Raw genomic sequence first — 26,931 nt, 5'->3', positions numbered from 1 at the left:
ATGAAACAAACAGCATTGATTTAAATTAAAACTTTTACAAATTAATTCACAATTAGTAAAAAACTAATTTTATATAGAAATGTTTAAGCTCTGTACAGTTAAAATATAAATCAGTTTTATATTTAATGTAACTGTTCTTTTAAATTGCAAACTTTTTAAAATTTTATCAAGACTTCTACTTTTTCATGCAAAAAAATTAATTTATATTATCTATGTCATTGTCTTTCATACTGTACGTGCAGTACAGTACAATACCATAATGTTGACTATTTAAACAACTGTAACTTATTGTCAATGCCATTTAGAAAGCTCTTTAATTAAACAAAGCACCATATCACACGGTACAATGAAACATGTACTGTATATGAAATTTATTTCTCAATAAGGAAATAGAAAATTCCAGTAGGCCTAAATTTATCAAAAAACTGCTTTTAGTGACGAAATCACGTGGTTTTATCAACACGTGTTAAAAGCGATCCGAGCGCACTCTCGATTGTCGATTAAATTTTCGTTTGACATTTATAACTTCTAAAATCGTTTTGATCGATAATTCACGACCTAATTACTTTTACATAATTTATTTAAATATTCTTCATATTAATTCTACAGTTATTTTTAAACTAATTTATCGAACTGTATTTTGCTGTATTGTGCCAACCTAACAATGCAACAAAATAAGATTAGAAAAAAAAAATAATAATAATAAACCGCGTTACGTCTTTCCGGTGGGCGGTGCTATAAAATGTTGCACGATAGTCGGAAACCGTCCGGCGAGTTGCATAATATATAGCGGTAAAGTGAAAGATAAGTGCTTTTACAATAAAGTTGCCGCTGTTTCGCGTCTGTCCGAAACATTTCTCTCAGAGTTCCTACATCGGATTAACTTAAGGTATATTAAAANTTACGCTCTAACTAGGAAAATCTCTAAAGTAACGATTTTTAATAAAGTAGTTCAGGCGAAAATTATATTTGTTTCTATTCAGAAAAAATACTTGAAGATGGTGTGGAGGAAAACAAGAGAAGGAGAAACATATGAAAAAGTTAATCAAAGATTTCCCTTTCTCTTAGTCGCTATAGTTTGGTTAAAATTCGAAATGTGCATAAAATAATCTTTTTTGCAACGATTATAGTTACTTTTATATTAATTTTGCACTGCCGTCATTACGCCGATTAAACGGGCTAAAAATAGCTATGCGTAGTGGAATTACGCCACTGCTAGCAACACTGAAGCGTATTGTACCCTGCTACTACCGAGTAATAAGAGAATTGCAAGCAATTTGGTTTGGTTTATTTGTTTACACGTGGCGATCTGTCTAGGGGGGGGTGTCTACGGGAAACTGAATCATATTACGTTAGATAACGAGAAGATAACCCGGAAAATCCACCTCACCAGCTTGTTAGCCAAGCACGAAAACACGAAAGTTCGTGCCTGGCAAGTGAATTTATTAGCCCAGTGTAATTGGTACTCGCTGTGTGTGTGTGTGTGGGTGTGCGTAAACTCGTTCACTCTTTCGCGAATTAAAATATTGGCGAGTATCTAGTAAACATGCATAATGTAAGTAAACCCTAGGTGCTTTATTTGTAAGAAACTCCCAATCAAATTCGGGCAATTTAGGTGTTTATAATAAAACACAGATAATGCAAAGACCATATTTAGTCTAAAAATAACTACAAAATTACATTTATCTTTATTACAGAATTTTAAAATATTTTATTAAGCTTCACTTCTTGTGCAATTAAATTAAAAACAAAATTTTACCGGACTGACTATTTGTGGTACCAATACTGGCACTACTGACACAGCAGAAAGTAAAATCAGACTGTTATTATGGATTATAGGATTTTCAATCCATAATAAATTTAATTATTCTCAATAAGTCTTTGATATTTTTATAATATTAATTTAATTACTATCTCCATTTTTCAAGTTTTAATTAAGTAATATGCTGTAAAATGATAGGAAAAATAAATCTTTAAAACAAATCAAAATCTTTATGTAGTGTCTTTAATAGATTTAAAGTACTGCATAAAAGTTTTCCTTCTAAAATATTATAGAAACTTTTAATACGTCGAAAGAAAATCTCGTTTAATTGACAGCATACTTCGATATATTCAGCTTTACTTAAGTTTTTCCTTTTTATCTTTGCTGCTGTTGACAAAACGAAGCTTAACATTAATCCTCAATAATGTTTACGAAGTTACATTTTCTATAATTAATTATTGTAGAGATTTTAACTTTATAAAAGCGAGTAAACTTTAAAATAATTACTTTTAGATTTTTACATTTTCTATAATTAATTATTGTAGAGATTTTAACTTTATAAAAGCGAGTAAACTTTAAAATAATTACTTTAAGATAATTGTTTTTTTTTTAATTTATATTTTAAACCAATAGGATCGTCCATAAATCACTTAAGGGACCAAGTATGACGTCACTAGTTTATGGGGGAAGGAAGATTCGTTTAGGGGGATGGGGAGGGAGTGTGAATCTTTGATGACGTAAAATCCCCACCCGTTGTTTATTTTTCATCACAAAAATGTCTGAAAATAATTCTTGTATATTTGTGGATAGTTTTAACTTCTGGTTTATGACATAGAAGCAAGGGGTACCTTGGTTTTTTGGTGACTGGTGATAATGGAGAAGGGATCGAAAAAAAGGGCAAATTTTTGCTGATGTAATACTTGAATGGCCCATAATGCTGTTTTTATACTTATAACTACCATTCCACCCCTCTGTAATGCATAGCAACGCCATCATACGTACCCCAAAATTACATAATGTGGTATGCTTGGTCAACCCTTGTTATTGTAATAAGGAATTGTATAGTATTTGGCATTACAATACAGTATTAATCACACATATAATGGGCAGATCAATGACAAACGTTACAGTTCATTATGCAACACTTCAGAAACAATTGTTCTGTTATCTAAACTTAATGCTATTTAACAAATAACCAGGACTATCAAGAGCTTGTATTGGGTCTAGTGGTAGACTGAGCCCTGAGCCCCTTTTGTCTTTGGGTCCCTTTTTTAGTCATATTTTTTTCTGTAATAAATGAAGTACATAAAATGTTTCTTTATTAATATAAAAGCAGACTTAAAGAGTTTTATTTTCTGTTAGCAAAAATAACATTATAATAACGATAAAGTAAATATTTATTTCTAAAAGCAGAATTCAATAGCTTTAATATTTTTTATGGCATAATTGAAGTTTTCTGTTCTTTGTTAGTTTTTGTAGTTTATTATAAAGAATGAATGAATAAAATTCCTTTTTTTTTCCTTTATAGTATCTTTTCATATTAAAAATATAACTGCTCGAAAGAATCCTGTAAATTAAGTTTTAAGAAATCCTTTATAAATTTTTAATAAGATTTACAAATACAAAACATTGTTCTCAACATAAAAATTTCAATCTAGAAACTATGTTGTTGAATGAATTATTAAACAATTCTACATTTGATCAAAATTAACTTCACATATTGTATAGGATTTACATTTTAAAATATGTTATTTACAAAAAATGCAAATGCTTTATTTGAAACCAATTAGATCAAAAAGAATTTGTATTTGATAGGCTCTGATTAAATTGATGCATAATGAATCTGATACCTGTTGTGATATGTTTTATGAAAAAATATATATTTAAATGAACTTTTCTGACTAAAAATATTAATAAGGTTGGCATGTATTTCATACTATGAATATAAAGTATTCGTTTGCAATATAGAAAAATCAAGCTTAGCTTATTTATGTATGTTCCTGATCATCTGAAAGATTGTCTAAACTGAGTGATGAAACTAGTAAGCAATAGGTTTGATAAAGCTTTTGTTTTTTGTTTTTTTTTTTTTAACTAGTTTCTAACTCTGGTTATCAAAGCTTCATGAGTAATACTTAAGATGATGCAATTCAACAAGCAATTTCATAAATTCATAATAAATTTAATATATATTTTGATCTTGGAAGAGAATAACCTATTCACATATAAACTAGAAGCTCATATTTATTATATTGAATATAAATTTGAAAATAATTTATATGCTTTTATTAAAAATATTTATTTTATTTCTAGACAGTCCATTTTACATATTTCCTAACTTATAACTTAAATTAAGCAATGAAGGAAATGTATTTTTTTATATCAGTCAGTTATTGATTAAGAGGGAAACTTTCATTTTGCACAACAAAAAGTATAGATTATAAAACAAAATGTCTTTCTTTATTTTAAGAAAATAAACGTAATAATCTGTACAAATAAAATATAATAATAACATGAGTACTTGTAATATATTCTGAAACTGTCTTCCTTTGTTTGAATAATTTATCACTACTAGGTTCTTATACAGACTTGGCAATTCTGTCATCAACTTTTATTTGTGAATTTTCTTATTTGCTGAGACACGTTTTCTAAATAAGAAAATTCCCGAATAAAAGTTGATGGCAGAATTGCCAAGTGTCTGTATAAGCACCTAGTAGTGATAGCTTATTACGAACATATTTGAATAATTTATGTATTTTTGTTTATTTTTATGTATGATTATACAATTTATTTAATTTAAAAGAACAAATATAATTGAACAACAAAAGTTCTTTTCTGGAAATGAGTATAGTTTTTATTTAATATTAAATAATTAAATATCTTTTTGTATATTTTTAATGATACCCAAAAAGATTACTAACATAATCAGGGAGGGGTTTAAGGGGTCTGTCTGGGCCCCTCCCTGATAATACCACAATCTAAGTTTATTAGTTGAATAACTTAATTGTGGACTTTTCCATATTTAGCATTTCTATTAACTTTTACATCTTCCATTATGAAGGGAGAGGCTCAGAGTGCCTGATAATAGTAATCTATATAAGTATTAAAAGCAACCAGAATTAGAATGTGTAGTAATTCATTCATATTAAATTTTAACTTGCACCTCCCTTTACACTAGATCCTGTAAACTATTAAAAAATGGCTTTAAAATAAACTAAATGTAATATAATAGTATTTTCGTGGAATGTCAGTCCTCAAGTTATAGTTCCTTAACTAATAAATTAATGAAACTATGATTAATCATAAAATTGAGAGAACTGAAATACAATTAATATACAGGCTTTTATTGGTTTCTAAGGATATATATCCTTAGAAACCAATAAAATCAATTAAGATGGATATTTATCTTAATTGTATTCCTGTATGATTCTTCTCTCAAGCAATTTTATGCTTACTCATAATGATTACAATGAGAACAAAAGGCAATCAAGTACAATTGAAGAAACTAGTTTTGATATCATTTTGGAAAATGGATAGATAAAACAATTACATTTTACATTCAGAAATAAAACAGTTTTAAGTGTATATTTAAAAATTTTTGAAAACTACATAAGGTATTATCATCATAAAGTAATAAAGAAGAAAACATAAGTGAATGGAATTGTTATTAACCATAAAGTTTTCATCACTTCTCAATTAAATATATTGAAAATTATACATGATCTATTTATAACACATTAACAATAAACATAATATACATGTTGTAAAAACTGATACTATTATAAAGCTTTGAAAATTTGTATATTAATATTCTTTATTTCATCATTTTTAGATTTATTCCAATTAAAGATAGACTTGTTTCAATAAAAAGTTATCAACATAAATTTAATTAAGTAAGAAATGAAATCTATATTCGTTAATCTTTAACTATTTCTGCTGATATCAAATATCATTGAGTCAACATGATATTGTCATGCATTTAATATATAATCTCTGGCAAACAGAAATGTTAAGGTCAAAGTTAAATAATAAATACATTTTTCAAGAAAAATTCTAACCTTAAATTAAAAATAAAATTTTATAAGATAAAAAATATTATTTGTAATTTTTATATTATTATTATATTTTTGTGTTTTAAGTTTAACAAATTTAAGACTCAAATTTTTATAAGTCATATTTTGTTATACTTCATTAACATTATAAAAATTAAGGCAAATATCTGTTCTGGCTTTAAAGTTGTATATATGTGATCTATACAAAACTCTCACAATGAAAATTAATTAGCTTAAATCTGGTTACTGTGTCAAGTATATGGAAGATGAATTAAATATTTTTCAATAAACTATTTAACTCATTCTTTGTTTAAGAGTGACACTTAACATTGGCAAAAATGTTTTTTGCCAACATTATTGAAGAATCCTAAGCTTCACTCTCTTAAATAAATGAGATCAGTTGTGAAATACTTGACAATTCTTCCAGTATACATTTAATTTTTAGTTATATTGAAAGAATGTTAAGTAGTAGTAAACATCAGTATATAAAATATAATAATAATCAAAGTAAATACTGTACTTTTTAAATATTTTCAATAATTCAAAAGAGCAGTTTCTTTTAATGTATTGAACAAACAGTCTGAAGAAAATAGGAAAGATATCTTCTCTCTCCCTGCAGTGGTTGATGTTTTATGTTTAAGTTATGGCAATGCAACACTTGGGTGATCTGCCTAGGGGATGCCTTCCGGAAGATCTTTTTAAGGGAAACTGGCCCCTATTTAGGTGCTAACAGACTTTGAGAAAACCTGGAAAACTCCACGTGGCTAGCCTGTCCAAGCGAGGTGGTTAACCCATGACCAAACTGCCAGTGTTCAGATTACAAAGACTGCTTGGTCAGTCTTTGTACCCTGAACACTGGCAGTTTGATCTATCTATATACATAACTATATTTGTCTATAGTAGAGATACAGAATTTTGTTTTACATTTTTATTTCTGATAAAACTTTTAGTAGTAACATGTTCATCTTTTACTTAAATTAAGTTTTACCAATATATTAAAAATATTTAACACTCTTGGATTTGGAAAAAACTTGTTAATTTTCAAATGAATTTTATATGTAATTAGCAGGTTGTTCATTTACACATGACAGATGGACCGGAAATTTTGTCCATTTTTAAATCAAGGTTTTACTGTAATATTTTTTTTTTCTTTAAAATTGTATATTGTGGTACTTCCAATTTCATTTTAGATTTTAATAATACTAAAATTTCAAATTACTGTAAATTATTTATTATTGTAATTATGTATAATATACTGATTTTTAATTCTGAACATTTGGAGATAAAAAGAATTTTATATATTATTTTTATTTATTATCATTAGGTTAAATAAACAAACAAACAATACATTTACCTAAAACCTATTAATTATTATTTTTAAATCCAAAAAAATTTTTATAAACCTCAGAATAATTTGGAATATAAATCTTATATAAATTATTGATTAGTAACTCAATAGATTTTTTTTAATTCAAATTTATGATATAATTTAAATGTATATTTGTTAAATTTCATTCAAAACATTTTGATTTTAAATAAAAGAAAAATAATTAATTATTGAGCTTTCTAAATTGAAAATTTTCTATGATAAAAGGATATTATTATGATAATTATAGGAAAAATTCTCAAAATTTATTATTTATAATGAAGTTAATGGCTATTTAAAACATTTTTCTTCAATTTTTAATTTGTATAAATATTTAACCATCTCTTCTTAAATCAAATATGGATTTTAAATATGTCAAAAATTTGGCATCTGTTCAGTAATCACCTTAATAGTGTTATAATAGCTTTAGATAGATACTTGTAAGCTGATAAGAATTAAGTTTTTAAAATCAAAGTTGAAATATATGAAAGTGTAGAAGTTCTGCATAAAAATTAATTTTAAAATTTATAATTATGGACACAATTGTAATTTAAATTTTAAAAAATGCAAACAAAAAAAGTTTAAATGATTAAAAAATTATTTAATTTTTTAATGTGCAGTCTTATCTATAAAATTTTTAAATTTAATTTTTCATTGTATAATTTAGATCAGTCATTCAATATGATTAGAATGAAAAATTACAATAAGATTTTAAAGTTTGATTCTGAAATTATTTTTTAATTAGAATAATTTTTAAAAAAATTCCGATTATTTTTGCGTCAAGTTTACAATGTACGGTACTTAATTTTGGAAAAAATTGTAAGGAAATCATTGATTTTTGTTTTTCTTGAATGCTGCCACATTGATCTACTTCCTTAGATATTGGATCATTGCCAGTAAACAATGAATAATATATATCCACTGACAAGGATGTCATTTTGACATTTTCAGCATTAATATATAAATTTCAGTAATATTTTAAAGATCGTTGACTGAGATTTTATATAAATAATAATCTGTTTTAATTGCTCATCTGAACAAGTATTTTAAATAATTTTTTAATATATTTCAATGATAAGTTTAATGTTTAAGTAAAAAAAAATTTTGTTAAGTATGATTTATGCTGTTTACTTTTACACACGAAATCAAATGTATATTTTTAGTCAGAAAAAATATATTTTTGTAATGCTTGTTTTTATATTACCTTTTTAATGTTGTTAATCATCATGAATTTTTACTATTTAATGTGGTGTTTCTCAGGTTTCTTTTGAATTAGATAAACAAATTTTTAGAATAATTACTAATTTTATTCTAATTTTTTAAATGTTTTCAAGCAAACATTAATTTTTTTTTTTTTAAAAAAAAGATTTCCTTCTGATTACATTTAATCTTAACAGTTTTATTTGATATAAGACTAGAGTGATTTTGGATTTTAAAATTATGAAAAAACATACTTTACTGAAGCAATTATTTAACAAATTTTTGTGCTAGAAAGGTATGAAAAGTGCCAGCCTCCTAGTGTTTTCTTGTCCTGAAGAAGTTCCATCCTAGACAATTAAAAGTTTGAAAGAGGTTAATTTTTAAAAGTACACAAAATTTAGCAACACATTGAAGAGAAATTAAAGGAATTTCTATAAGAAATTGAATTCTATAAACTTTTAAGACAAATTGTACATATATATATATATTAATTAAAAGACCTTGAAGTGATTTGAATTATTAATGTTTAAAAAGTTAAAATTGCTTTCTGTCTTTCATTTTATCTCAAAATTAATTAGAACTATATAATTATATAACAAATATATTTGGGTACATTGTTTAGTATCTTTACTTATAAATTTAATTATTTCTATGATTATAAACTTAGTTGATTATGGAAGTTACTGTGTTAAAGCTATAGAAGTTTTTAAATATTTTCTGTGTTGACCAGCATATTAAATTAAAATTCTGTATAATCCAAATAATAAAGAATTTTTAAATTTAAATCATACAAAATTTATATGAAATTTGAATTATTTTCTAATGTTTTCTATATTGTTTAGTTGGCAAAATGACCTCTCAAAAGCATAATCGCAATGAGGAGAGTATCTATCGGATCCCACCGTATTATTATTTACATGTTTTGGACCAGACATCAAATGTCACAAGAGTGGAAGTCGGTCCACAGACATATATTCGCAAGGAAAATGAAAGGTAAGAAAATTATTACAGCTTTGTTCAGGTTTGTTTAAACTTATCTCATAATACAAGTTATATATAAAATTAAATTGTATTATTACTCTCTACACCATATTAATTTTAAGCTGTAATTAATTGATTTGTCAAACAGTTTATTCTTAGAATTTTGAGCTTTATAAAATATTTTTTTTACTGATGATTTGAAATTTTCTTTTGCCAATGTATATTCTTTTTCTTCTCTACTATTCAATGTATATTTATTCCAATATACAATTATAAATCAAAAACTGTTTATTTTTAATACATTAAAATTATTATTATTTATTTTTATTAATGTTTTTTATTTACTTTTAAAAATAAATAAATCATGTAAATAATGAAATACAATAAAACTTCTGTAATTTGAAAGGTGCAGGAAAAAAAACTTCAAGCTTCAAGTTGGATAATTCAGATTAGAGAACAATACTGAAAAATGCCAATTTTGAGTAGATTAGATTAGATCTTTTGTATTTTATATAAAGAATCTTTGATAGCTTTTGTTTTAAACAGCCATTTAATGCCTTTTTTATCAAAATGTTCAATGTAACTAATGGAATCAGTTTTGCAGGTACAGTACATTGAGACAAAACAACAGGTCCTCTCACTTTGGGCTGGAATGTTTTCTGCAAATGGATGTTGGACAATATATACAACTAAATGTCTGAAAATTTCATGGAAATGGACAATTAGGAACACTTCAGACAGAATAAATAGTAAAATTCAAATCGGGATCAAGTCAAATATAAATCTAAACGGAACCAAATATTTCACAAGTTTCTAAAAAAGTTACAATAGAACACATGTAAATGTGACTGTAGAATATAAAAGATATAAAAATATAGAAATATAAAAAGACTTACTTCTGAAAAGAATACAATTGTAGGAGTGCACATTTACTGCAATAACAACAACCTAAACCAACTTTCACAAAGTTGCAAATGCAGGTTTTCGTTTTATTTTCTTCCCATAATTGTGGTGCCATCTAAAAATGTTCTTCTCTCTTCTAATTCCTGTATATTTTCATCTTATGAGTAGAAGACAGAACTGGAGTTAAAATGGATTCTAAGCAATCAATTCTGTTAAATTAATTAACAAGCATTGAACCTACTAATTAAAGTACCTTATAATAGAATATTACTTATATAATATAAGAGTATAAATCAGGGGTGGGCAAGCAAGAGTTCAGTGGGAGCTGAAATGTAGGTTTTGCAAAATGCATGGGAGCCGCAGTTCTGTACTTTTTTATTCTGTATCGCAGTTCTGTACCATGATTTTATTATATAATATAATAATATAAAACAAATATTGAATTTTTTAATAAACATATTTTCACAAAATTGTGGAAATAAAATTGTAAGAATAATAATAATAAAAAGCAGAAATTAACACTTTCAGCAAGAGCGCATGTAACTCAAAAAGAGCCGCATTTGTCCATGCCTGGTATAAATAAAACATGATTTTATTATCTTAGTTATTTTTTGATAATTTTAGGTAACACAATTTAGGAAAGTGACAAAATCAAGTTGCACGGTCTTAACCAAACAGTGACAGAACTGAGGGAGTGATATTTATGAGGGTGACAAAATGAGGGATGAGTGTAATCCAGTCTCTATGAAAAAATTTGATCATTTTATGAACTTTTTTTATTCTAAAGTTTAGTTTTGATGTTACAGGAACAGGAGTTTCTGTAACATTAAAACTAAACTTAACTTTTAATCCTTAACTTTTGGACAATTTCCTCCTCCTTTTTTTTTTTGTACATTATATTTTGATACCTTTGAGTTACTTTTGTTCAATAAAATTTGGATTTTTATACATTTTCAGCAACAATAAACCATTTTGAGATATTCTGCAGTGACTTCCTAGTGGTCTAGATTTTTCTAACATAAAAATCAATTCACTTTGTAAAAACTTACAGTAGAGGCCATCATAATACCAATTTGTTTTATGTATAATAGAAATAAATACTATAATTTTTAAATAAAATTTTATAATTAAATATTTTCAGAGTTATTTTGGGACCTGAAAAAATGATCATTGTTCCTCCAGGTCATTATTGTGTGATACAAAATCCTGTGATAAGAGACAATGATGGAATTATTCAATATGATCTATATGGTCAAAGTAAACTGCGACATGCTGACTTAGAAATAAGATTACAGCAAGATCCTTTTCCTTTATATCCTGGAGAAGTTTTGTTTCAGGTTAGAAGTTATTAAATATTCAATTTTTCTTTAAAATTCTTTTAAGTTTAAGTGCATATTANAACCCAACTGATAAGAATTTACTGGTATGTTTTTATGATAGTTCTGTATAGTTGACAGGAATTTTAAAAAATCCATTAAAATATTTGATATTTTTATTCCACTCTCCGATTTTATATTACTCACGGATTTCAATGTTATACCAGTGATATTACGATTTCGTATATCCAATTTTTAAGGGAATGCAGAAAAAAACGTGTAAAATTCTTGTATAATGTTAAAAAATAAACTGTTACATTGACAGCATTATTTACAACTAAATTTAATGAATGAGAGAGATGCACGAGGTACAGAAAATGCTCTAGAATTTATTTTCCTTAAATTTACAATTTATGTATCCGTTTGTCATAAAAATTTGTCTTTTCACTTTTTCCCGAGACTACAAATATTCAAGTACAAAGTAACCAGTTTTGACTTATTTCTACTTAAAAAGTAGTTAAATAATTAAGCGATTAGGAAATTGGGGACATAAACAAAACCCTGATGAAAGAGCCGAAATTTTACTTAAACAAATACTTAACCGAACCAATCTCTAGCCGAGTACAGTGGGGACCAACTTCTTCGTAATATTAGACATAATAAAGACAGAAATTTTTCCAGTTCAACGAGAGTGACCAAAAAGTTGTAAATTTTGAAAATTTTCGTGGACACTTGGTTCTAAAACAAATTAGTTAGAAAACAAATGACTATTAAGTTTAACATATTTAGATTTTTACAGCTATGGTGAGAAATGTTTAAAATGTACAACAACCCTGTCATGTCCTTTTGAGGTATACGAGTGATGCGACAAAAGAGGCATTTGACATTGACTGGTATTGGCATCCTCGGGATTTGGCAGCCCGCGTGCATGCACCTACCAGGACCATCTCTGATTTCCATCCATTAGTCACTCGTAGGGAGCTATTTGACTAAGTTTTGTTTTAAGATTTAAAAAGTATAGAATATTTTATGTTATTTTTATGTACGTTTCTTTACAAAGCTATATTTAATTATAATTTTCTTTAAAAGTATATTAATATAATTGAAGAATATTTTGTACCAGGTATGTACTGTACAGTACATCCATCACACATTTTATTTCACCAAGTAAGTTTTTATTATTTTATTTATAATTTTAGCCCTTATATCATGGCTAGCGATTCAGTATGTAATTGTGATATTAAAAATACGTTTAGAGAAGTCTACGGTTTTTACTGGCTTATTGAACAAACGATATGCTCTGACATGCAAGTAACTGATTACCCCTGGAAGTCGGCTTCTTACAGAAACACAGCTTCCNTCAGACTTTCTCAAATCTTTATAACTAAATATATAACTAATATATATACTAAGAAGAAGGATATAAAATAGGTGTTAGGAAGGTGGTGATGAAAGTATTTATGGTACCAGGGGTTTTTTCGTGAAAATCTTCGATCTTTCAGGTGGACGGATCACTCTAAGTTCGTTTTCCACTACTCTTCTTTGTTTCAAAGTTTATATCTCCAAAATCATTCACTTAATTCTCAATTACTATGTTGACGCTATGGTTTGTTCCTATTACTGTCGACAATCCCTGTCTTCCTTTTGTCCCACTAGACAACATTTCGGACCTTGCTCTTTCTATGTCTGTACACTATGAATGTGTGGTGATTTCTAATAGCTGTGAATGAATCAAAAAAGGGAGATAAGATTGACGAGAACATTTATTAGGTTACATACATCCGACTTGGATTTTACGCAAAAGGCATTTGCAATCGTGAACAATTGACAAAATAAAGTATACATTTATCAGATAATAGACAAAGACTCGGTTTGTAAACAATTCACCTTTTGTATATACAACTGACAAGGTTATCTTTCAAATTATAAATAGACTCGATCCCGAGCAGTCTTTTGCTGATCGGACATACAAAAAAAATGAACAGATGGTGCCTAACTTAAGTGTGGTTTACAATAACGAATATGATTAATCTTAACAGAACGCTCACCAAGAATGTCTACTTACTTCCCCAACTTGCCTTAGGGCTTTTCTCTTTCTATTGTTTTCTCGGTGTAGTTCCCCGAACTGCATCACCACCTGCAGGAAGGAAAGACCATTAGAAAGTTTGAGAAGAAAGATACAGAACAAAAGACTAACAAACTTAATACTATGCTTAACACTAAAACATATATATAAAATAATATACAAAATATGGCGTATCGCCACAATACAAACATCTTTCTGTTATCGTGAGGGACCACGTGGAAACTTCTTACATAGGAAAAGACTGAAGCATGTATTGTAAGTTCCTGAGGGTTTTTACTTGTATTCAAATTGTCAGTCACTCTTTTGAAACTTGCAACTAGTCAAGAATGCCAACTCAAACACTAACTTCAACCTGGGAATATCAAGATTTCCACTTGAAGTTATATAACTTCACCCATCTAATCGGGCACCAGACACTGTAACATCTCTCTTCTTTCATCATCATTTCCCTTCAAGCACTAGTGCAAAAGTGACCTTCCTTTGCCTCATATGCCCTCAAATAACCTTGTACTCATTATACTGATTATTCCAGGAAGTGACCCTCACCTCCAAGAAGGAAGAATTAAGGAGATTTGCAAGTTCTAGAAGAGAGAAAGAACAAAGAACAGAGAGAGAATATATGAAGAACAAAGACAAAAACAGACACACAGTGGACAATCTCAATATGAATAAAAATTACAAAATATTTTACATAACCAGTAGTTACTAAAATCCACTAAAAAATAAATTAGAAAATAATGTGTTATCTCTCTCTTATAATCTGAAATCTTATAAAATTTTTTTATTCATAAATTCAATTCATATTTCTTCACAAACAATGTCATTTGAAAGAGACTGTGCAGAAGTTAATTCATCACATGGATTAGCTTCTGCAAATGTCAGTTGGTAATGGGTGATTATGTTGTTGGACTAAGCCAATTTTATAGTAGTGAAAGAATATTTTAAAAAGTTTAAAACTGATAGTGTCATTTAATAGTCAATTTTAATAAATACAACAATAGTATTTTGTATGAGTAAATCACTATGTACATAATCAAGCAGAAAAATACCATAGTAAATTATTGTGAAGCAGAAAAATTTTGTTTCTAAGCATGAAAAAATTGTAGGAAAGATAGGTTTTACTTTTGTAACAGTTACTACAGAAAATGAGAATGGAGAAGTTTTTAAAAAAATGTATAAAACATAAATTGGCATAACCTGAACTGTTTTTACCTCTGAATGATGATAGAACTTTCAAGATAGATGATGGTATGGTCAGTTGTAAAGCATTCATTGGTCATGATTATTCTCAATTCCTTTATCTTTTATTAAATTTCAAACATGTATACAATAGTTTATTGATAATTTTTTTTACATGTAAATATTTATCTAAAGGTTTCCTAATAGAGTGATGTTTTTGCAGTTTGTTGTAAGCAGCAATGGTTCTAGCCATTTTTTGGGGTGTAATCAAACCCATATTATGGCACTCCTCTGAAGGGAATGCAGGTACCACTCCTCAGCAAAATATATCAGACTGAGAGATGTAATCAATCTGTATAAATTCTATTTACAATTGAGGGCAAGTAATATGTATATTGTGAGATATATATGAAAGGATTTTCATTAGCCTACTAAGGCAAACACCCAACAAGCTAAACACTTAGAAAATTTATTTACACCTGATATAACATTTACTAACATGTACTGTATAGGTTCAATAAAGGATGCCAACTCTAGGATGGTTTATCCAATGGTCATCCAAGACCCAATCGTTGGTGGAACAATTACAAAATATGATGGCATAATGAATCCATACAAAGATCAATGACACTTATTACAAAAATAATTTTAACCCTTAATACTAAACTTACTCTACGAAAGGAAGATTGCTAATTTTCGCCCATCTTCAAAGGTGGCAGATAGGTCAGAACAAAAGTATGCAGGTTATACTATGGTAAACGCACATGATAGTACAATGAACAGCGAGAGTAAGTACAATGATGATAAACGAAATTTATTATTCGATCCACATGGTGGTTTTCTTTACACAGGATTCTAACTTGGATCCCAACTATAACATACACACTTGTATATGAAATCACAATGAACATTAGTGTTAAAAAACAAAAGGGTGCACACTTGACAACAATGAGTGTTACAGTCAGACTTTCTCAAATCTTTATAACTAAATATAAAACTAACTTATATACTAAGAAGAAGGATATAAAATAGGTGTTAGGAAGGTGATGATGAAAATATTTATGGTACCAGGAGGTTTTTCATGAAAATCTTCGATCTTTCAGGTGGAGGGATCACTCTAAGTTCATTTTCCACTACTCTTCTTTGTTTCAAAGTTTATATCTCCAAAATCATTGACTTAATTCTCAATTACTATGTTGATGCTATGGTTTGTTCCTATTACTGTCGACAATCCCTGTCTTCCTTTTGTCCCACAAGACAACATTTCGGACCTTGCTCTTTCTATGTCTATCTACTATGAATGTGTGGTGATTTCTAATAGCTGTGAACGAATCAAAAAAGGGAGATAAGATTGACGAGAACATTTATTAAGTTACATACATCTGACTTAGATTTTACACAAAAGGCATCTACAATTGTGAACAATTGACAAAATAAAGTATACATTTATCAGATAATAGACAAAGACTCAGTTTGTAAACAATTTACCTTTTGTATATACAACTGACAAGGTTATCTTTCAAATTATAAACAGACTTGATCCCGAGCAGTCTTTCGCTGGTCGGACATACGAAAAAAATGAACAGTTGGTGCCTAACTTGAGCGCGAATATGATTAATCTTAACAGAATGCTCACCAAGATTGTCTACCTACTTCCCCAACTTGCCTTAGGGCTTTTCTCTTTCTATTGTTTTCTTGGTGTAGTTTCCTGAACTGCATCCCCATCTGCAGGAAGGAAAGACCGTTAGAAAGTTCCAGAAGAAAGATACAGAACAAAAGACTAACAAACTTAATATTATGCTTAACACTAAAACATATATACAAAATATGGCGTATTGCCACAATACGAACATCTTTCTGTTATCGTGAGGGGCCACATGGAAACTTCTTACATAGAAAAAGACTGAAGCATGTATTGTAAGTTCCTGAGGGTTTTTACTTGTATCCAAATTGTCAGTCACTCTTTTGAAACTTGCAACTAGTCAAGAATGCCAACTCAACCTGGGAATTTCAAGGTTTTCACTCAAAGTTATAACTTCACCCATCTAATCGGGCACCAGACACTGTAACATCTTTCTTCTTTCATCATCATTTCTCTTCAAGCACCAGTGCAAAAGTGACCTTCCTTTGCCTCAAATAACCTTTTACTCATTATACTGGTTATTCCAGGAAGTGACCCTCACCTCCAAGAAGGAAGAATTAAGGAGATTTGCTAGTTCTAGAAGGGAGAAAGAACAAAGACAAAAACAGACACACAGTGGACAATCTCAATATGAATAAAAATTACAAAATATTTTACATAATCAGTAGTTACTAAAATCCACTAAAAAATAAATTAGAAAATAATGTGTTATCTCTCTCTTATAATCTGAAATAAAAGGATTAATTAATGGAATTTAATTGTGGCACTCCTGTAATATAAGCCTACTGCCCACTCTACCTAAGTCTCAAACTGGTACTCACTGTAAACAATCAACATTACATGTGATTTTGTTACTTCATTTCTTGAATTCTTTTATGCTGCTGAAAAGAAAATTTATCTTTTTCTGCATTACTTTGCTGTAAGTAGGAATGGAACTTCACAATTTTGTATTCCTAATCTTACTCGCTATTTTGTCAGTGCAAATAATCAGGCAGCAGATCCATAAAAATGTCTTGGTTACATGTTTAAAACTTGGTAACTTGATTTATCATTCAGGAGTACTGTATATCAGAATTTTTTCTTTCTTTAAAAATAGTTTACAAAATTTAGAAGTCAAATGACATTTTTAAAATAGAGATATCTTTTGTATTCCACAAAACTTGGCACCATGGTTAACTTTTAAATTCTTAAATATCTACTTCTTATGGAAACCAAACATACATTTTTGGCTGTAAATTTGTATTAGAAATTAATGGAAAGTGAAGATAGCCTATTTAGGACCAAAAACATTTAATTTACAAAAAAGAAAGTCTTGGATTCCATAAAAAGTGGTTATTTAAGAATTTTAAAAAATCATTTGCTATTACATTTATATCTTAAAATTTTCTAAAATTTAATTATTTAATAAATTTTTAGGAAGTGAAACAATTACAAGTTGTTCCTGCAAACTGTGCTCTCAGAGTTCGAGCATTAAGAGATTTTGAAGATGGCAAAATAAAAAGAATTGCAGGAGACGAATGGCTGTTTGAGGGTCCAGGTATTTAAGTTCATATTTACTAGACGTATAGTCTCATAAATTTCCATTAAGCAATAAAAGTATTTGACTTACTTTGTATTGTTTGTCACACTGAATAAGCCAGAAGAAAAGACAGGAAAAACAAAATTAATATAAAACAGATGTAAATTTTTAAAATGTAAAATGTTATCACTTAAAAATAACTCTAAAAACATTGAGTCGTTATAGAAATAAGTTTTATTTCCTCAATATTTACTTTCTAAGTAAAAATTTAATTCTTGAAAATCATTTTAAATGTTAATCACCAGAATTGCTTTATTTTATAGGAACTTATATACCTCGTAAAGAAGTAGAAGTAGTCGAAAAAGTTAAAGCAACTGTAATCAAACCAAATCAAGCCTTAAAGTTACGAGCAAAGACCGAAATGATCGATCGTGATGGAGTAAAGCGTGTAATGGGAGAAGAATGGTTGATTAAAAAAATTGGTGCTTATTTACCAAGAGCACATGAAGAAATTGTTGATGTTGTCAATGCATATATTCTAACAGAAAAAGTAATCTTTATTTGGTTTTCAACTAAAATTTATATATATTAACCTTGCTTATGTACTGAAATTTGTATTTTCTTTAATATTAGGAAGCTGTTCATGTTCGTGCAATTAACACATTTGTTGACGATCTGGGCAACACTCGAAAGAATGGAGAAGAATGGCTAGTGAAAATGACAGATGTTGATACCTACATTCCAGGAGTTTATGAGAAGGTTGTAGGAGTAATACCTATTACGGCGCTTTCAAATCGTCAGTACTGTGTTATTCTAGATCCTGTAGATGAGAGCGGTAAGCCACAGCTCAGCCAGAAATTGTTGGTTAAGGTAAAGTATTTTAATTGTAACTTAAATTTGATCTATAGTAAGTTATGAAATTAAAAGTTTGATTTCGTATAAATTAAGTTATTCAGTTCATTGAGAGTTCAAATTCTTAAAATTTTCTATATTTATTATTTTATAATTATTTTATTACTAAAGTTTATAAGCATTTTTTTTATTATTTAAATCTAAAATTTTATTAGAAATTTATCATCTACTGATACAAAGTTACTTATGAAAAAATTCTTAATCTTCTCATTTTAATCTATATATATAAAAATGAATGTGTGTGTGTGTGTTGTGTGTCCTTCATGCATTACCACACCGTTTATCCGATTGCTGTGAAACTTTGGGAAGTTGTTTAATATACTCTGGCGAAGGTTTGTGGCATAGTACGATTGCCATGAAACTTCGGAAAGTTTTTTAATACACTCCCGCGAAGGTTTTTGGCATAGTACATTTATCCTACAATAGATGGCGCGCGTTTACACGAGCATTTGAGCACAGTGTGTTCGATCGATTTCAAATTGTGAAGACCATTTCCCCCTTCAAAAAATATCTCTCTATATGCATTTGTGAACTGTTATTTATGATATTTGTAATAATTTTTGTTTAATCACTTTATTTCAACTTTCTTTTTTGCTAATTATGTATTCGCTCAAACTTCATTAAAACCTCAACTGTACCCCGAACAACAATCGAAGTTGTAGGAAGAAATTCGCATATTTTACCGATCTAGGTATCCCCCCCTTTTCCAAATTTTAATATCGACTCGAAATAATAATGTAATAATAAGTTTTAATAAAAATTATAAAATGTAAATTGAATTTTGTCATAACGAGTTTGCTTAAATTTCCTTTCTTCTGAGATCACAGCAATGCACGACGGGTAAGCTAGTATTTTATATATCATGGCATAAATATACTTTTCCACAGTAAACTTAATGTAGAATTCTAGTTAAAGATTGATTTTAACCAAATATAGTTTTAAATTACCGAAATAACTTCTTAATTTTAAATAAAGTTAAGAAAATAGTTAGCAAGATTGTTAAATTCATTCCTCTGTTTTCATTTTTAAGATAGTATTAAACAAAATAAACATGCAAGTTATATTAAGATCTATTTCCCCACAGAATTTGATTTTTAGAGATTTTATGTTGATTTTATTGTTCTTTTATCATGTTTCCATAATATAAAAATTTGTCAGATAGAGCTAATATGATAAAGAAATAATTACTTTTTAGAAATAAGTTTTTACTTTATATTTCTGAAATCAATATTTTTAAATCAAAATTTAAAACTTTCTTCTATAACTATAGACAATTTTATTTAAAACAGGGAGATAAATCATTCTTTTTACATCCTGGTGAACATCTGGAAGCTGGTATTCAAGAAATATATGTGTTGAGTGATAATGAAGGGCTTGTTTTACGTGCAAAAGAAGCTTTCTTAGATACAAGCGTAACACCTGTAAGAAAGACTTTTTCCTCATTTATCAGTTTAATAATCATATTAACTATGAATGGGTAAAATTTTACAACTTTAAAAACTTCTTGTTTTAAAGGCAGTTCAGCGTCAGCCAGGAGATAGATGGATGATCAATGGTGCAGCAGAATATATACCTCCAAATGAAGTAGAAATTTTAGCTAAAAGAAATGCTATTCCTCTTGATGAAAATGAAGGAATATATGTTAGAAATATTAAAACTGGAAAGGTAAGAGGAAATTTTAAAAAATTCAGAAAAATGTATGTTTTATCATTATAGTAAAGTTAGTTGGCTAAAATTTTTTTCTTACAGCTATATTTTAATCTCAATAATAATAATGATAGAATGTACAGTTATTTATCCAGTTAATAGGATATTTATCATATGACTACAATATAATATGAATTAAGAGTCATGCAAGGCCATGAAGAGAAACCTTGAGCAGTTTCTCCCAGTGTGGTGGAGTCTGAAAACAAAAAATCCAACTTCAGGAAATTTGTGATGGGCGACTCCAACCTCAGTTTTTTTTTTTTTTTTTTTTTTTTTTTTTTTTAAATGTCACACTAAGATTTCATTTATAAGAAAGACATCACTATGTAGCTGACATTATCACTATTTTATCTAACATTGCTCTATAAAAAGTTTTTACTAAAATTGTGATGGTAAGAATCAAAAAATGTATATAACAAATTTACCTCAGAAAAACTTTTGAGTGCATAAAGAAACACACATCTTAATTAATTAATAGCCTAAAGAATTCCACTTTTATTAGTTAATTATGAAAAGTTTATTTTAAATTGTATTTAATTTTTCTTCTTTCAAATAATTAAATAAATACAAAAAATAACTATTTGATGACTGATGATATTAACCCATAAAGGTTGTTTCGCTATTATGGTTAATATTGTTTTAATATTTAAATTAATTGAAGTGTTCAATTTCTAAGAAATTTCTTTATATACTAATTAATTAAAAAGTGTATTTTTTTTACTTCACATTTTACAAATATCAATAGTTAACTTTGAGGTTGGAGTCGAAAGAAATTTACTGACTCCACAACACTTGTTTCTCCTCCTATTTTTGAATGTCCACCACTTCCTCTTGAAGCATATTAAGTGGACCAAAACATTTTGTACTAATTTTGAGATGCTCTAAGACTTCGTAGTTTAAACTGTGCTGCTGTCTTTCAAAATTCAGAATCCTTTTGATTGGATTTGATCCCATGAGAAGGGTTTCAGGGATATTTGGCAACTATGTCATCAACTAGTGCACTACTGGTTTACCTATACTCTCATGTACTTGTATTTAGTAAGTAGAAGAAGCAAGATATAACTTGGCACAATGTTTGCCTACATCCTGTATATACAGTGTCTATACATATATAATAGCAGAAACTCAAATGTCAGTCTTTCATATAAACATACTTATACATTTTTAAATTTTCTTTATTACACTACCAAATAAAATCTTTGTAATAATGCTAGTGGTAACTTTTAAAAAATAAAACAAAATAATCAGTAACATTATTAAAAATAAAAACTTGTGATGTCATGGATTAATGAGAACCACATTATATAAATAATACACCATGGATTATCACGTATTTCAAATATACGATAATGGTATTTATTTATTTCCAGTCAACTTAAATTACAGATCTCAAAACTGTCCATAATATTACACATTATCTTTTTAAAATACAGAATTTTAACCGTTTATTTCTCCTCGTTAACAATGCTCATAGATATAATTACACACAAGTCCCGAAACTGGCCAGTTCGCAATTCGTTTGAATCGTCTTAAATCGCTAATCAAAATTAACTTAAATTAAACTAAAACTAATGTTACTTAGGTTAAAGAAAGATTGTTAGAAGAGGATCCCTTTTCTTTGTCTAGCAAGTTGGGCAATTTGCAATGTCTGTCACAGTTAATTGAGAGGATACAACCTGACCACATGGACACCTTTCTATGAGACAAAATATCCATATACGAATCCTCCTTTATGTCTCAATAGCACCAGTTTTCTAACACAACTTCTCTGAATCTCTGTTGACCTGAGTCTTCCTCGGGTTCCTTCCTGGTCGTCTCACTCTTCACCTTTGTCAAAAAAGAAAAACCCTTTGAGCCCAAAACTCGCCAGAAAATGCACATAGGTTGGAAAAGTCAAACATGAATAGGGAAAATAGTGCATGTTAATTAGGTAGATGAAGAGATCACAGATAACTTAGAAGGTCAATTAATAAAACATTATATATATATGATACACCACAAACTAATTACAGACTTTTTTAATACTATTTTAATAAAACTAATTTAATACTTAAATAAGGAAATATATTATTTAGTGAGCTATTAATTAATTTAAAGTTTATATTATTTTTAACAAAACATTAAAATAGGTTCGTGCAGTCTGTGGAGAAACCTACATGATTAATCAAGATGAAGAACTTTGGGAAAAAGAGCTGTCACCAAATGTTGAATCACTTTTGTTGGCTCATTACGATCCGTTAGCCGATCGTGGACGGTGGTCAGATAAACATTCTGCTGCTTCTGCTTCCTCCAGAGATAAAACAAGAGTAATAACTTTTCGTGTGCCACATAATGCAGCAATTCAGATATATGATTATAAAGGGAAAAAAGCACGGTAAGTTGAAAATTTCATAATAATACAGCAAGCCATTATAATTAAGTTTTTATTCAATTTCTAAATTATTTCATATTTAAATTATGAATTAAATGTATTTCAATTTGTTTAGAATAATATACAGTACTGAATATATTACACAAAAATTGTTCATAATTTTTATATATTACGTTTTCAAAATAGTGTGGTTTTTGGTCCAGATTTGGTTATGTTAGGACCAGACGAACAGTTTACACAACTAAGTTTATCAGGTGGCAAGCCAAAANTGTTTAGAATAATATACAGTACTGAATATATTACACAAAAATTGTTCATAATTTTTATATATTACGTTTTCAAAATAGTGTGGTTTTTGGTCCAGATTTGGTTATGTTAGGACCAGACGAACAGTTTACACAACTAAGTTTATCAGGTGGCAAGCCAAAAAAGCCTAATGTGATTCGGTCTTTGTGCCTTCTTCTGGGACCAGATTTTTGTACTGATGTCATCACTGTTGAAACAGCTGACCATGCTCGCTTACAACTTCAGCTTGCATATAATTGGTAAAAATTTCAGATAATTGTATAAGAAAATTTGAATAGTTTTTTGATACTTTGATTTGATTTAAATTAAGAATATAATTGTTTTTAAATAATTGAAAATAATTTTATGTCAATAATTATTATGTTATTCATTATTTAGGCACTTTGATGTAAGCCAAAAGGATGAAGCGACAGCTTCTAAATTGTTTGCGGTTCCAGATTTTATTGGTGATCTTTGTAAAGCCGTAGCATCTCGCATTAGAGGAGCTGTAGCATCAACTAATTTCGACGACTTTCATAAGGTTAGTAATTATTGTTGATTCTCCATTTTAGTAATTTTGAGAATTCAATAACATTTTATGGAATTGTTAAACAGAATTCTGCTACAATCATCAGAGCTGCAGTTTTTGGCTATGATTCTGATAGAAAGATCAGAAATAGATTAATCTTTCCACAGAATAATTTAGTAATAACTAGTGTAGATATACAAAGTGTAGAACCTGTAGATCAGCGAACTAGGGATTCTCTTCAAAAATCAGTACAACTTGCAATTGAGATAACAACACAAAGTCAAGAAGCAGCTGCCAGGTAACATAAAAATGATGATAAAATGCTTAATTAAATGTATACTTTTTTGTTTATTAATATTTTACATACTTTATAGACATGAAGCAGAAAGAAGAGAACAGGAAGCCAGAGGAAAATTGGAAAGACAAAGAATTTCCGATGAAGTAGAATCTGAACGAAGTCGTAAGGATCTCTTAGAATTACAGGCAGCTAGCATGGCAGTAGAAAGCTGTGGACAGGCAAAGGCAGAAGCGAAAAGCAAAGCCGAAGCCCAGAGAATTGAAGCAGAAACAGCTGTTGAACAAGCTAAATTGAAAGTTGATGCTATGACAATTGAAGCAGTATGAAACTTTTATGTTCCTTTTAATAGTTTTTCATTTATTGTAATACAGTAGAGCCTCGATTATCCGACCCCCGATTAACCGCCACCTCGGTTAACTGACCGTCCTAGTCGGCAAATTTCAAATGTCCGCTAATGATGTGGCGCTACAATATTTGACTGTCTTGCTACTTTAATATTATTTTGACGTGTTTTAGCTGGCAACACTCATTCGACCATGAAAGGGAGCCAGTATTTAAACGAGGCTTAATTTTCTAATTTTTAACGATACAATAGCGACGATTATTATTTTAAAAAATTTTTGTTAGGCTTAACATCGATGAAAATTCAACGCGAAGTAGGTTAATAGCGATATACTAATATACTAATTTACTAATTACATGGGATATAATAATATACTACACTAATAATGGATTTTTTCATACTTTTCGGTTATCCAACTTTTCAATTATCCGACCAACCCCAGTCCCCAATTGGGTCGGATAATCGAGGCTCTACTGTAATCATAATAATAGAAAAAATCAAAATTAATACAGCAGTTGGTATCAGTAAGAGTTTTAATTCATTTTCTAATATATTAATATTAAAGTTTCCTTTTATTTCTATTACATCAGTTAGTTTTCAAACATTGCAACTGTTCATATTTTTTTGTAGTGAATAATTTTGACTTTAGATATTCTCCTACTATCTTATACTAGACAGGTTTGAATTAAACTTTAAGAAATGTTTTTAATGTATTTATAAATAATTATTTCAAATTGCTGTTGTTACATTTAAATATTTTCTTAAAAGGAAGCAGAATTGGAAAGATTGATGAAGGCCAGAGAAGCCGAAATCAGTTATCTTCGTGAACAAGATGAATTGCAGATTAAGAAATCAAAAGAATTGGCAGAAATAGATGTACAGAAATTCAAGGATATAATAAGTGCTCTTGGACCTGATACAATTCGTGCCATAGCTCTGGCAGGACCAGAACTACAGGTAAATTGATATGATATAAAATATTAGTTAATAATTCATAGTAGAGCTTAAAGTTTAAAATAGTTTATCATATAAAAGCAAATATCAAAATGATATTGCCAAAAAGTTGTTTCTTAATTACTTAATGCAATATTTATAAATATATAATAGACTTTCAAAGTAAGCTTAAAATTATAGTTAGTCTGTTCAGTCTGATCTCAAAATTTTGAAAAATTTATTAAAGTATAACAGTTACAATTATTACTTATTTTATAATTAAATATAATAGCATATACCATACTTAGAGCATTATACCAATGGAATGAAAGTTTTGTTCTCTAATTATTCTAAACAACTGAAATTAAACAAATTACAAATAAAAAGTATATTAATGTTTTAATTCTTTAACAATTGATTTCTGAACTGAACTAATATAGATTAAAATCTGACTATACCAAATTTAAATCCACAGAGCAGTTCAGAGAAAACCTTGTTTCTTCATCAATTTGAAATATTTTGATGATAATTTTTTTTCTCTCTATTCTTTCTGCCTTGTAGACACTAAAAAGACTTTATAACCATGCATACCGTGAGTTCGATCAGATCCACAATGATGCAGGCAGATGGGAAATAGGCTTGATAAATCCAGGCCAAATTGCCTTGATTTCTGAGACTCAGTATGGACTTAGACCTGAGTTTACCCCAGAGTGTCGTCAACATTTTTACTGTATCAATCATCAGGTCCTCGATGATTATGAACCAATGAAAAACAAAACCTGTTATTTTTATAATTTTATTATGAGATCATAAGCTGAATAAATCATGCAATTATTTGAAGTAATTTTAACATCATACATGTGTATTTCTTCAACTGCATGAACACCTAAATGTCCATACATTTCAGCTTTTCTAGTTCTTTACAATAAAATGAAATATTGAGTTTCTTGCAAATAAACTTATTATATATAAATCCAATCAATATATTATATAATAAATGGAAAATATTGTCATAAATTCATTTTATTTTCAGGTAAAAATTCTTCAAGGACTTGGACTTCATACAACTCTCATCACTGATGGAAATTGCCCCATAAATTTATTTAATACTGCACAAGGATTGATAGGAAATTCCTTATTGGAGCCACCCGCTAAAATGCAAAAGGTCGAATGATTTTTCAGTACGTAAATATAGTAATTCACCACCTCCTTAACAAGTTACTGAATATTTCTTTGTCTGCAGGAATAAGGAAACTCGCTAAGGCCAATATAAAATTGGATGATGACTGCCATTTTCATTCCTTAAAATAATTACTGTTACTTGTGTTAATGAAGGGAAGACTGTGTGAATTCAGGCTATTTGACATTAGTTTGTTGTTGAAACATGAGCATTCTATTTTTAATACTAATGATACAAATTGTTGTTTAAAATCAAATATATTTTTCCGATTTTGCAATTTCTGTAAAATTAAACAGCTTTTCAAGTTTGTCTACACACCATGCAAGAAAAATTGATGTACTTAGAACAAATAAAAATGTATGCAGATGTA

At 28.4% G+C, this 26,931-nt stretch overlaps 1 protein-coding gene across 3 annotated transcripts; it reads left to right on the top strand.

The window, feature by feature from the left end:
- Positions 1–730: 730 nt before the first annotated feature.
- On the top strand, positions 731–26,931 carry LOC111638708 (major vault protein-like). Of its 3 annotated transcripts, XM_023384462.1 has the most exons (17): positions 731–889; positions 9,220–9,370; positions 11,403–11,598; positions 17,901–18,021; positions 18,327–18,553; positions 18,637–18,873; positions 20,205–20,336; positions 20,431–20,580; positions 22,752–22,996; positions 23,180–23,247; positions 23,409–23,538; positions 23,678–23,819; positions 23,894–24,105; positions 24,182–24,425; positions 25,217–25,405; positions 26,415–26,562; positions 26,625–26,931. In XM_023384462.1, the coding sequence occupies exons 2-16, from the start codon at positions 9,228–9,230 to the stop codon at positions 26,553–26,555; spliced, it is 2,577 nt and encodes an 858-aa protein (XP_023240230.1). In that variant the 5' UTR covers positions 731–889; positions 9,220–9,227; the 3' UTR covers positions 26,556–26,562; positions 26,625–26,931. The 3 variants fall into 3 exon arrangements, with proteins under 3 accessions (XP_023240230.1, XP_023240232.1, XP_023240229.1); XM_023384464.1 differs by lacking the exon at positions 23,180–23,247 and having other exon boundaries at positions 23,341–23,538; positions 26,415–26,546; XM_023384461.1 differs by lacking the exon at positions 23,180–23,247 and having other exon boundaries at positions 23,341–23,538.

This window comes from Centruroides sculpturatus, unplaced genomic scaffold, assembly GCF_000671375.1.
Source record: "Centruroides sculpturatus isolate CEXI.00-Female unplaced genomic scaffold, Cexi_2.0 scaffold1118, whole genome shotgun sequence".
Lineage (NCBI taxonomy): Eukaryota > Metazoa > Arthropoda > Arachnida > Scorpiones > Buthidae > Centruroides > Centruroides sculpturatus.
The sequence above is the reverse complement of the archived record's forward strand: the minus strand, read 5'-3'. Positions and strand labels throughout refer to the sequence as shown.